Source organism: Dreissena polymorpha, chromosome 1, assembly GCF_020536995.1.
Source record: "Dreissena polymorpha isolate Duluth1 chromosome 1, UMN_Dpol_1.0, whole genome shotgun sequence".
NCBI classification, from domain to species: Eukaryota; Metazoa; Mollusca; class Bivalvia; order Myida; family Dreissenidae; genus Dreissena; species Dreissena polymorpha.
The window spans coordinates 130,097,015-130,110,089 of record NC_068355.1 but is presented as its reverse complement, the minus strand read 5'-3'; the positions used below and the strand labels follow the sequence as shown (position 1 = coordinate 130,110,089).

Below are 13,075 nucleotides of genomic sequence, written 5' to 3'. Positions count from 1 at the left end.
TCCGGTGTGGGTTCGGCGCGGTCAAAAGCGCACTTTTACCTTTTTGTTCAGAAGGTGTGAGCTATTTTCCCAGGCTTTATGTACCTTTTTTTCTTTGACTTGCATACACGTTGCTATAAAAACTAAATCCTTAAGCAATTCTTAATACTTCCTGCTGATATTGGACAGTGTTTCAGGATCATCAAATATATGTGCGTTAAAATATCAACTAATGGGAACAAATTAACAACATGAGTGCAGGCAAGATTCTGGAAGTCTTGTGTTGCGTACAAGCAGCGTCCTGCATCATCTTTGAGAAATCTAGGAACGAAAAAACACGACTAAATTCATGTGCCTAAAGTGTTGTCACAGATTAACCTGTGCAGATCGAACAGGCTAATAAGGGACGATACTTTCCGCCTAGATTGTCTTTTCGTTTAGAAGATACTTCATTTTAAATACAACAAAAGCGGAGAGTGTTGTCCCTGATAAGCCCGTGCAGATTGCACAGGCTAATCTGGGAAAACACTGTACGAACATGCATGAAGCCCAGTTGTCTCATAACGTGAATCAATTTATGTAACATTTAGTAGCTAATGATAAGTTTGGTTAAATTACTTAATTAAAGAAAAACATCATTAAACAATAATCTGTGCTTAAAAAACACAGTGCTGGATACCCTTTGCTTATTCAATGTCAATTTCAAAATAAATGTTAATGATATGGATGGAAAGGGAACGGTCATGAGCAAACATTGTGGAAGTTTCAAAAGACACATTGATAAATATATCAGCAATTTACTAGCTCAAATCACAATAAGGAGCACCTATAACGTCATATAAAAAAGTACATTCTTTTAATATACATGTGTGAAAAGTAAAACTAAAATAAGAACATTTTATTTAATGGTTTTGTATTAATAATGTATAGCACACATTTCAAAATCATGCTTTATTAAAAAATATCTTAAAATGATCTAAACTGCCATATTGCAATACTAATATTCCATCAAAACATCTCGTGCAATCACATTTAACAGATTCATACCACAAGCATGTATTTGTATTAAACTCACATGTACACATGCACCATTCTTTTAAAGCTGTAACTTACAAATATTATGGATATATAACAATAAATGGTGTAAATATATAACAGTTTTTCATTTAATAAGTAGTCATTACTTAACAGTTCCTAAGAGAGTACTGTATCTGCCGATATATCAGTAAATCATTGGTCACGTATAACCATGGTTTATTTTCATACTCACATGGATTTGATAATCATTTGTACGGTTGTCACAGTCCAAAGTCATCACAATATGAACAAGCTTTATAGATTCCAGCCTTAATGGTAATGTTTTATACAAGTTTAAAAAAGAAAGTTATCGCGTTGTACATTTAAACAACGATTTTAATTTTGAACAACTTTATAACTTTTGACAAAACAAGCAACCCATATCTGGAAGTCATCTGATACTAGTACAAAGTCAAGACTAGCATATACACAAGATCCATAACTGAGTTACCCTACATGTAAGTCATTTGATACTGGTACGAAGTCAAGACTATCATAGACACAAGATCCATTGCTGTTCAACATTAAGAAGTCAAGACTTTCCCCAAGAAGAAAACTGTTCATTCTGTTCTTGTCAATATTTAAATGTCAACACTTCTCAAACTAATTGAACTATTAATGGTCAATAATTTACACATCAGGACATCCCAAAAGTAGAGAACTATGACTCCTAAATATTTTTATTTACAGACTTGCTAAACAAAAATAACTGGTCAATTTTACATGTCACGTGTACCCAAATGCGATTTCCAAAGTTTCATCAAGTCTGGCTGATAAAAACTAGAGGTATTGACTGGAAACCACATGTTTCATACTGCTCACTCAACACACCGCAAAATCAGTCTAAGAATAACAAGGGACACAATTGTCACAAAACCAGGTTTTCAATTTGGAAAAAAAGTCTGATAAAGGGAGACAATTCAAAATGTGCATTGTTACTGATTTTTCCTAGTTTTCCCCCTGTCAAATTCAATCTATTTTTGTCGTGGCGACCTTGACCTCGGAGATTGGGGCCCATTTAAAATAAATCTTTCTGCCTTTAGTAAATTAACATGAACATGGAAAAAAGTGTACCTTATCAATAAAATACGATTTACCATAGTTGTACTTTTTGTATGCTTTTTTTTAAAGGATCTAATACAATTTTCTTGATTTGTGTTTCAGTTCAAGAATTGAAAAAGAACATTCGTGAACTGGAAAACGAGCTCAGAGCGCTTAAAATGCAGAAAAGTGGATTCTCCATAAAGGATATTATAAATGATACAGACAAGGTATGTGAACCAAAATAAAAAAATAATGCTGGCTTCCAGTTTAAGGTGCCCTATCATAGATAGTTATTAAAAAATCCTTTATTTTATTCCTTGTGTCTATTTGATTAAAATCAAACAAGAAATATGTTATGGTGGTTTTGCAAAAGCAAACGCTATACTTTATGTCATATTAGAAAAGTTTAAGTTTAAAAGGCAATAGTATATAATTATAGTGTAGTTGACAAAGTGGTTTGTATCACCCCTCTGTAGAGTCTGGGATGGAAATTAGTGGTTGCCCGGGACCCCGGGGCAAGTAGATTTTAGCCTGGGAAACTTAAATTCAAACGTTGGTAGTCCAGCCGGGCAACTAGCTTTTTTAAGCTCGAAACAATCAAGTTCAATTTAACATTTCAATAAAATTAGCGACTGTTGATTGATAATTGTAATAATATTTATTCATAAAGGCCAAGAAATTTTTCAACTCAGAATCCTATTAAGACATTACACACAAAATGTGTGTAATGTAAGCAATTTTGTTCATTTATCTTTATTTAAAGGAAGTATTAGATACATATGACACTACATGTACATTATACTGGGCTCGCCGTGGTGTAATGGATATGGTGTCCGCCTTGCGACCGGGAGGTCACGGGTTCGATCCCCGCTGTGGGAGCGTTCTTTCGATCTCCCATATAAACACCAAGTACTGGTTCTAGGCACAGGAAACGGACTCGAGAGCATTTCAAATAAGTAGGAATTACTTTCTATGCAATCGAGCTAAAATAAATAGGTTTAAACTAAACTATACTGGGCTCGTTAGTCTTCAGCCGAGCAACCAAAATAGTAAAGATGGTTGCCCGTGTGGGCAACCAATTGTAAAATGTTAGTTTCCATCCCTGCGAGTGTTAACCTGCTTCAACATATAATATAAACCGATTTACATTATTGTAGATGCTGTTGTATACATCATTTCCACCAGATGTCTTTCAAGTGTTCAACATGGTCAACAGGTTGTCACCCTCTAATTACTATTCTGGCAGTGGCTGGACAGTGTCATGTTTTACGATTGAGGACCAACTCCTCATGAAATTGACGAAGCTGCGGCTTAACTGTAAGGACTTGGATATGGCAGTTCGGTTCAATACTAGCAGGGGCACTGTTTCAATTATCATTAATACCTTCATCTGTATGTTACATGAAATTTTATTTGAAGGAGTTCTACAGAGTGTTGGAATACCAAGTCAACTGAAATGTAAAGGGTCTATGCCAAAATCTTTTAAGGATTTTAGTTCTGCAAGGATAGCAATTGATGCAACAGAAATAATACAAGATGTCCCATCTGATATGAACTCTCAAGCTCTTTCCTACAGTAATGACAAAAGCAGACATACTGCTAAAGCGGTTACTTGTGTGGCACCAAATGCATCTTTAGTATATTGTTCTGGTCTTTATCCTGGCTCTACATCAGATTCAGCTATTGTAGAACACTGTAAAGTTTTAGACCAGCTACAGCCAGGTGATATGATTTTAGCAGATAAAGGTTTTAATATTTTTGATAAACTTCAATCTGGTGTCTCGTTAAACATCCCAACAGTTCTTTCAAATAAAGGTCATTTTACAAAGAAGGAGGCTGAACTTTGCTTTAAGATAGGAAGGAGCAGAATCCATGTAGAACGAGCCAATGAAAGGATAAAGAACTATGATATTTTAAACCATATTCCGTCACAATATAGGAATTTGTCAAACAAAATATTTCAACTATGTTGTTGTCTTGTGAACCTCAAGCACCACGAAGTTGGAGGCAGTAAATCTGAGCTTTCTTACTGCAGCCCACAATGCATTTTCCCTCTGGCCACTAGTCACAGATGCAGTTAATTTTATTTCTTCTGTATTCCGCACTATTTTACCCAATAACAATGTATGTGGCTGTGATTCTGACAGGTATTCAGGGCCCTGCAACAAGTCTTCAACCAATGGCACTGGCGCTGCCTGAGATGCTGGCTCCTCCGACAGTATCCAATGTAAAGCTACAAAATAATACAATAAAACTTACTTTTATGAATTACACAACACATCCCAATTGTCAGCATTCCTTTGTTTACCAGCGCAACCCCTTTTCCCATTCTCCATTTATCCGATGTTTATACTAAACTCATTGCATTGAAGGATAAATGTCACACAGACTCAAGTGTCAATGTCAACTCAGAGAGCAGATAATGAAACATTAACAATAACTATTGCTTATATAAATATATAATATATAATAACAACAGTGCCCCAGATAATTATTTGGGAAATAGGGTTTTCACCCATTGATTTTAAAAATAGGGTGATTTCATTCTTGAAATAGGGTGAAATGAGTTATAAAATTGCATACCTTAAAATCATTGCTGCTTTACTTCCGTTGAAGCTGCACACTTGTATTGATTCAATAAAACTGTAAACTATTATAATTAACTTTAATAAAGTGTTGTTTCATAACATCTTTAATCCTTGAAACTGTCCATAATATAAACTTAAAAAAAAACTAATGTTAACTGACATCTTTGTAACTGTCAAACATATAGACTGATATTTTGGCGCAACAATTGCGGACGGCTTTCGACCTCTTTTAGGCATTTTTATTTAGCATCGTATTAGAAACTGTAAGTACAGAGGCTTTACAAATACATGGACAATCATCGACAGATTAAGTCAAATTTAAAACGCATATATGTCGTCGTAAATAATTTGGTCAGACGCTTTATTTAACTATGAAATCTAGTCCGCTGAGCGTTTGAATAACTTTGACTGTTTTCCTGCTCTGTCATCCAGGCGCTTGCTGAAGTAAACTGTCGCCGCGTTACAATTATTATTCCAAAGTGGAAATACCTAAAATGAGCAAAGCATTTTTAATCAAGCTATTGTATTGTGCGCATTAAATTTGAAGAGTTTGCGTAAATGTCAAATTGGTTGCGTTTTCAATACGCATTATAATGTATTTCTTTATGTTTTTTAATATTTTAATAGGGTGAAAGACGCAGATACGCATTTTATCTGGGGCACTGTAACAATTAGCACATAAAACACACACATAAGTTATTATGTGTTGTATACATTAAGGGAATGACTGTTTTGAACAGAGCATAAAATAATCAAATATTGTATATGTATACACATGCCATTGACTGTCTTACATATTAACCATTTCACATATTCAAATACATAAAATCAATGTTACAATGATTTGCAACAGAGGTTTGCACTAAAAAATAATATCATTGCTAAAATTCTATCAACTGATAGCATTGGTGAGATTTCATCATCTTGTTAAAAAATAGGAGGTCTTACATAAAAAATAACAATAGAAAGAACATAAATAAAACACTTCAACAAAAAAAATCTAACAAATATGGGATCATAGATTCATACTTAATAATGGTAACATAGAATTTTTGTCAACACTGTGCCAAAAGTAACATGCCAATGAAAACATTTGTAAAGTTTCTTTAACTTTTAAACTCTCGAAGTACTTTTGTAACATACATGTATGAATCCATTATCCCATATAAACAATGAAACGGCTAGAATAATGTAATTCATGAACAATGAACTGGAACAGTTTGGCAACCTGTAAAACGCCATAGCTTTCCAAGTTCGTTATATAAAAAGGACCTGGCCTCAGCAGTAACACTCCGCTTAAGTGCTCTAAATGAAAATTGTTCAAATGTTTTTTTAATGTTTTCTTTTCATTACAAAAAGGGGGATCCGGTAATGGAGATAATGCCATAATATTTAATTTTTAAATCATAACATTTCATATTATGATCAGATATTCTGTCATAGGGTCTCAAAAGGGTATACAAATAAATATTCAGTATGGTCATATTTTAGTATAGTACTAGTACTTTATTGTGCGATTATGTCATTAAACAATTTAATTTAATGAAGTGTGTCAATTAATATAACATTCATGGGAATATCAACAAACCTGTATCCGGTTTGCTTTTCAGGATAAAGTTCACTCATGGTCACTGTAGACTTTGGTGGAGCAGACATGGGACGTTTTAGCCAACTGCACTTTAAATCAGTTTTGCTTGCTCTCTTATACCTTAATAAGTATACCAACAAATCTGATATAATAAATAAAACAATATATATATAGGATTAAGATGTCCAGGTAAAACAATAATATTAACTGATTGTATAATTATTGTAGCCATTAATGGCAATGAGAGAACTCGCACAGTAATCATGTTAATCGCTGGCCTCACTACCCAGCCAAGTGACATATAATTATGGTTAGTCAATTTAATAAATTTTAATAGGCAGGCTAGATAACATTTTTATCTGATTTTATAAATGCATGTTATAGGCTATTTACTGTAAATGTGATAAAGTAGAGAGTGATAAAACACCTGCTTGCTTGAACAATTCAAGAGCATTATTTATTTTGTACTTGTAATAATTCTGAAATGCAAGTGGAATAAAACCTTATTCATAAAGGCTTGTTATATGCTGGAAACAGGTATTATATATTGTGAATTGTTGGTAAATGTTGCCAAATCATACTTGTTAAAACATACAGAAACTCAAAGAAGTTCATTATTTCATATAAAATTTGTAATGAAATATATGTCACACAAAAGGCATCAATTAGAATATCAATAAGTAACAAAGCAAAAAGATAAAATGTCGGCTTAAGCGTACCATTCCCGAAGCGTACCAGGCTAAAGTGTACCTCTAAGCAGACTGAAGCTTACCATCCTATAGTGTTATAATAATAATAATAATTAATGAACCTAATAATAATTTGTAAGTATCTCAATCTGTGGTACATTTTGTTTTATATAATGCGCTGTAGATTTTAAATAAATTTGTTCTTGGTGTCTTGTTTACTTAATATATTCTAATTATATACAATTATAATTAAGAACAAAAACTCATTTTTAATATAAAAAACATTGATTTATATTCTGTTTGAATCGAATAATGTATCAAATATGGACTGTATATATCCTACATATTGACATAAACAGCTATAAATTTACACATTTTCAATGCTGTTAAGAAGTTTACATCACCTAATCAAGAATTAAAGTGAGAACCTTACTGTATAAACACATCCATTGAATGGTTCACTACAGTAATGCACTGGTATGCTTTGGTAATGGTACGCGCAAGACTGCATCCCAAAAGATAAATTAAAACTTATTTTTCAAATTTACCCAAACAATAGTGCTGCTGCTACATGATGGCATTTGTATTGCCCCATGGGACACTCGCAAGAGGTCGACTGTACAAGGCCATTATCTTCCTGACCGCAGCAGGGCTCGAACCAGTGACCCCCAGAGTTCTGGAAAGTTCTGGATTTAAAGCAAATTAGACCGCTTGGCCATCCTGACAAGTATACATGAAACGCGTATTTTATACTTTATATAAGCAATCTTTGTAGTTTTACAAAATTAAACGACACCAACCGAACTCTCCAAATTATTCAATCGTTTCGCGTTGCAACGCTTTATACTTTTCAGGTTTTTAAATCGTCAAAAGATGCATATAATGGCTATATTGGACCATGGGAAATGTTCAGTATGAATGTTTCCTCACAAATATTATAAATAAAACGAAAAGTTGCGAATCTGAAACAACTTTTTTCAATGATTTCAATTTACCAAAACGTGAAAAGATCGCTTTAATCCTTGTACATTAAAATATATATTCGATTATTTTGATATCCGAAAGCATGTGGGTTATAAATAATAATCATCTTTAGTTAAGATAAAGGTCGATTGTGATGCAATTTAATGAAAAACGGGTTGTTAAACAATGCTTTAAATCGTTATCCGATATATTTCAACATTTAAACTTCAATGATGAAAGAAAATATACCTGTACTTTATACGAAGTGTTCTTCATTGATGCCTGTACACAAGCTGTAACAACCCTCAGTTCATCGATAACAAATCGTAAAACGCGTCCACTTTCGACGGAAGCTTCGCTTTTTCTACTTAATGTACTATGGCTGTCAACATATTTAGCCCAATAAATTATTGAAAGCGCCATTCTAGTTAAGTAACGATAATATGGCCGTAACATGACAGTTGTTTGTCCCCGGAAGTGAAGTGTCTCGTAATTTCTCGTAGGTTACATGACGTGACTTACAGGCCCTATTAGTAGTTGCTTCATTCACTAAACTAGTAATTTGTGACCAACTGGATGCTTCATTTCCACTGTACAATGTAGGATAATGAACAGGTAATCCTTTAACCATCCTACCACCCATGTTTAAATCACCAGTCATAGTATCTCCAGACTTTGAAACTGTTCGATTATCAACATAATTTTTTGTTGCAGCGTCTTGAGCATTAGCAGGATCCAATACATTGATTCGATTGTGAGAATCCATATTAATATTTTCAGCAGCTGCACTTTTACCATCTCGTCTCAAGAACGTATTAATGGCTTGTGATAATGTTACACCTCCTGAAATCACTCTTTGCGACGATCTGACGTTTGTTTTGCCAAATATGTTTACAGACATTTTTATATACACATTTTTTTTAATACAATGAGTTTATTACATTTTGAAAACTAACGCTCTCACATTGTTTAAGAATGTAAAGACACAGGTGTCCGCAAAACACCTCACCATCCGTCTGTACTCTTTCGCTATTATAATACACAGGATTCCTTATATAGCTAACGAGTTCAACTGGCGGTGCTAACCCATAACTGTCAAAGTACAGTTTTTCATAACCGTTTTTGATCCAAGCAGTCCAGTGTGTACCATTTCCTCGCGAGTCGCATAAATGTAGAATTCCACATTCTACCTTTTTATGGCTTTTCGGAAGTTCATCGCGAACATAGAAACGCCTAAAGTTTATAATTTTTAACTTTTTAGCATCATCTATCAACTGAAAATTGGATAGAGGTTCGTTTGGTAATACAACGCCTTCAACATTTATATAATTTTCGGTATTAAAACTCATTTTATATAGTGCTAAAAATGTTTTATTTTTTTCTTAGGAGTTTATTTCCATAAGCAAGTGTGTGAATACTGGCTTTTTGTATAATACGTTTATCATCATTTGCGCTTAGAGCTACTTTGTTAACCGTTACAGTATACATTTCATGCGCGTATGATCTGATAACGTTCATTGGCCTTAGCAATTCTTGGCGAGAAAACAGCGCGTTCTTATAATCGTTGTGTGTAATGGTGTTTTCGACAACGCTCTTTTTTACCCCCTTACACTTTGTGTTTTCCTTCCATTCATACATTTTACACGAATACAGTTTAGCTCGGAGTCCTACAAAATCCTCTATTTGTTTTCCAGCTGCCTCATCTTTGAACATTCCGAGAACCTTTTTGTTTACACCAGTTTTATTTCCGGAGGGGTGATCTTTTGGATACTCACTCGTATCAAACAGTCTTTCAACATCGTTTGAAATGTCTGCATAAAAATCTTTAGTTTTAATTTAGTAGACAAGACTGTCTGTGTCCGTAAACAATAGCTTTGCCCTTTTTCCATATTTAGCTTTGATGTAGTTATAGTGGAACTCGTACATTATTGTCTTGCTTAAGTCTAGAATAGACATTCCAAGATAAATGGGTTTGTTATAACATAATTTGGTTCTTCTCATATGTATAGCTGTTAAATTTTCATCACATATAGTACAGCGTTTATAATTAACCTTTGCAGCGAGCTTTTCCGCTTGTGTATGATTATTAACCAATCGGATATCAACACGATTCTCGATGTTCTCCATTGTTTTTCCAAACACACTGTTGTTCATCAACTTGAAGAAGTCTTTTCAAAGTTGTTAGTTGCAGCTGTTCGCAATTCAGTGTTCGAGTCGATATATGTTTTCAACCAAGGGCTTTCATCAAACTTAATTCCTCTATGAATGTTGGTAACTCTGAGCCTTAGCTTTTCGTACTGCTGCAAGTTTTCATAATGTACTACATACTTGGTTTTGTTGTTCAAGTTTGGAATAAGCTTTTTAACTTTTGATCCCTCAGGTATATTTTCAGGGGCTAGTGGATAGTCATTATGAAGATCATGTAATTCATCAGGATATTCCAAGTCAACTTCTAAAATACACCCATGTCCTTCTGTGCATAACATGTTTTTTTCAATCGTTAAGCTCATGTTCATTCATCCACTTAAACCCACCTGTTGGAAGTGGCTTACTCATCGCGAACCCGTAGAGATTGTTAGCATCCAGATAAATTATAAACGATGAGTCTTTGCTTTCATCATTATCATCACCCATATACTTATTGTTTCCAATACCAAGACGCGTTGAAATTGTACTAACCCCACCTCGAATACCTTGCCTTAACATTAGCAACATGTCATAATCGTTTATAAGCTCAAGTTTTACCTTTGTCAACTTAAGACATGCATCCATAGATAGTCCTGGCGCTGTATAATTCCATGCTGGATCTATTTTATAATATTTATTGCTAGCATCTCTGAATTTTTCGAAAACGTCGGCTAGCACTAAGACATTACTCTTTATGTAGAGTTCAAGGTAGTCTCTTATTGTTTTACAGCCAAAAGCCTTCCATACTTTGTTTGCTAATTCATAATCATCATTACAAATAGCTTTACCCGTGAGCATTGAGTAGAATGCTTCGTTTGGGGGTTGTGTTGTTTCTTCGAGTTTTTCAACAGAACTCACATAATCATATGGAAAGATTCCCTTTTGTTTCAAGAGTGTAAACTCATCACCGCTATAGACCTTAGCCAATTCACGAAACTATCATCGGTAAGATTTCTTGATAAAGCATCCAAACTCGATTGCATAAGCCTATAGCTATCGATAAACCTTACTTCATGATAAATAGGTGTTTCCTTTCCTTTTTTGTTTGTATACGTGTCAACAACAATCTTCTAACAGAACGAAATATACTTCTCGTTATTTGGAATGCAGCTAATTTGTCCTCCATTACTTAACTTTTTAATAAATAGATGACTGTCATATCCAGAAAAATTGTGTAGTAATACAGGAATAAATTTAGGAATTGTATACCCTAAATTACACTTTGAATGTGCTGCTCCTCTAAACTTTCCAGTCAAGTGACAATGATCGCGAACCTTTGTATATCTATCATTGTTGCCTTCTATTCGGAACACGCCTTTAGCACTTTCGCATATATGACATGTGGTTGCAGCATCGTATTCACTTTTATCATCTTTCGTGAATATCATTTCCTCTGAAAATTTGAACTTATTTAAATATCCTTATATAAAAGAGCGTTTTTAAATATAAAATGTTTTCAACTTTCAGGCCAGAACAAAAACCGGTCCGCGCTGGCTAACTTTATGTGGCGGGTTGTGACGGGCCAAAACAAAACCATTGGATACCTGATGCAGATATCAGGTATATACCGTTGGATCCAACATACATGCAATTGAAACCCAATTTTCCCCATACGTTTATGCGTTTTGATGGAAGCAAGAAGGAAGATTAGAGAAGAATAAAAATATATGTCTTCAAATCCAAAACAATTTAAAACTGTAACTTATTTCAGTAAAAAAAATCACAGTTACAATCACAAAAGCGTCCATCACTTATCGAGTAAAAGATATGTTTATTCTAAAACAAAGTATAAAAGGCATTATCAGCCAATAGACCCCCTTGTTTGTTTAACTTGCTACCTTGCAATGATAAACATAGTGCTCATGTTCACTATTAAATAATTTTAAACAAAATTTGAACTTTACAAAAACATTGATTGAAAACTAGCAAAATGCGTTTACATATTAGTATTTTCCTTCTGTATTATAGCATGTAGATTTCAAACGTCTACAAACGTTGGAACTTCAGATCTAGTTCTCACAAAACAAATTTTTCGTATATGGAGAATGTGTTAATACAGAGTAACAATGATCAATATACATTGTAGAATTATAACAAAGGCAATAAACGTATAAATTTACATTATGGTAAATATAATCTCTTTATATATAACCACAGCTTGATAATCACTTGTATAATATAAAAATCAACTCCATCAAAATCATTGATGTTAAACGTAAATAATTGTATAAGCAAATGTCAGTAAAAACAAACACGCAACATACGATTGCATTCCGGTTTATGACCTTTGGAAATTACACTATCACGTACATAGAACAAAACTAATCCAATAACGTTGTTTGCGCGACAGTTGTTACCAATTTGCTTCTATCATACTTTTTTTAACATGTGTTATCAAAATGTCGTTTTGATACTTGTAAAACCTTCGAAGACTGTCTAAAATTAACATGTCTAAAATTAACTAGACTTTCGTGATTCCTGAATGAAATCTATTTTTACGTTTTGTTGTTATTAATATAAAATTTAGGATCTTTTGAAGGACGCTGCGTATTTGGATCTTTTAAGTACATCAGGCATTTAAACCCAAAATATAAATTTTTTCGGATCATAAATACCTTTGTGAAAAGCACTTTTTTGATGCCGGCATAGGCTGCTGATTTGCCTGTATTGCTTGTCGAACTTGTTGCAAATGTGATCCTTTCGATTGACGTGCGTGGTCATGTGCTCTCGCAAGCATACGTCGTCCCTTAATTGTTTCTTGCAAATGTGGCAAGTAACATAGCCTTCTCTTGTTTCTGTTTTTTTCATGTGCCCTTAGAAGGTACTTGTCTGTGAATGCCTTTCCACACGTAGTGCAAACTCGTTTGCCCATCACGTGCAGTGGCTCTATGTCGGCGAAGGTGGTAGGCATCCTGATAAACCGGCGAAATATAAACTACATATGTCTTGATTTGTTTAAA

At 33.9% G+C, this 13,075-nt stretch overlaps 1 protein-coding gene across 1 annotated transcript in view; it reads right to left on the bottom strand.

Annotated features, from left to right (window-relative positions):
* Positions 1–8,351, bottom strand: part of LOC127849897 (uncharacterized) — a 41,276-nt gene extending 32,925 nt beyond the window's left edge. Inside the window, exons 1-3 of the mRNA XM_052382652.1 lie at positions 8,168–8,351; positions 7,514–7,613; positions 6,277–6,396 (exon numbers count right to left, since the gene is read on the bottom strand). Of these exons, the coding sequence (XP_052238612.1) occupies positions 6,277–6,396; positions 7,514–7,613; positions 8,168–8,351 (404 nt within the window). The remainder of the gene's footprint in view (positions 1–6,276; positions 6,397–7,513; positions 7,614–8,167) is intronic.
* Between the last annotated feature and the right edge of the window lie 4,724 nt (positions 8,352–13,075).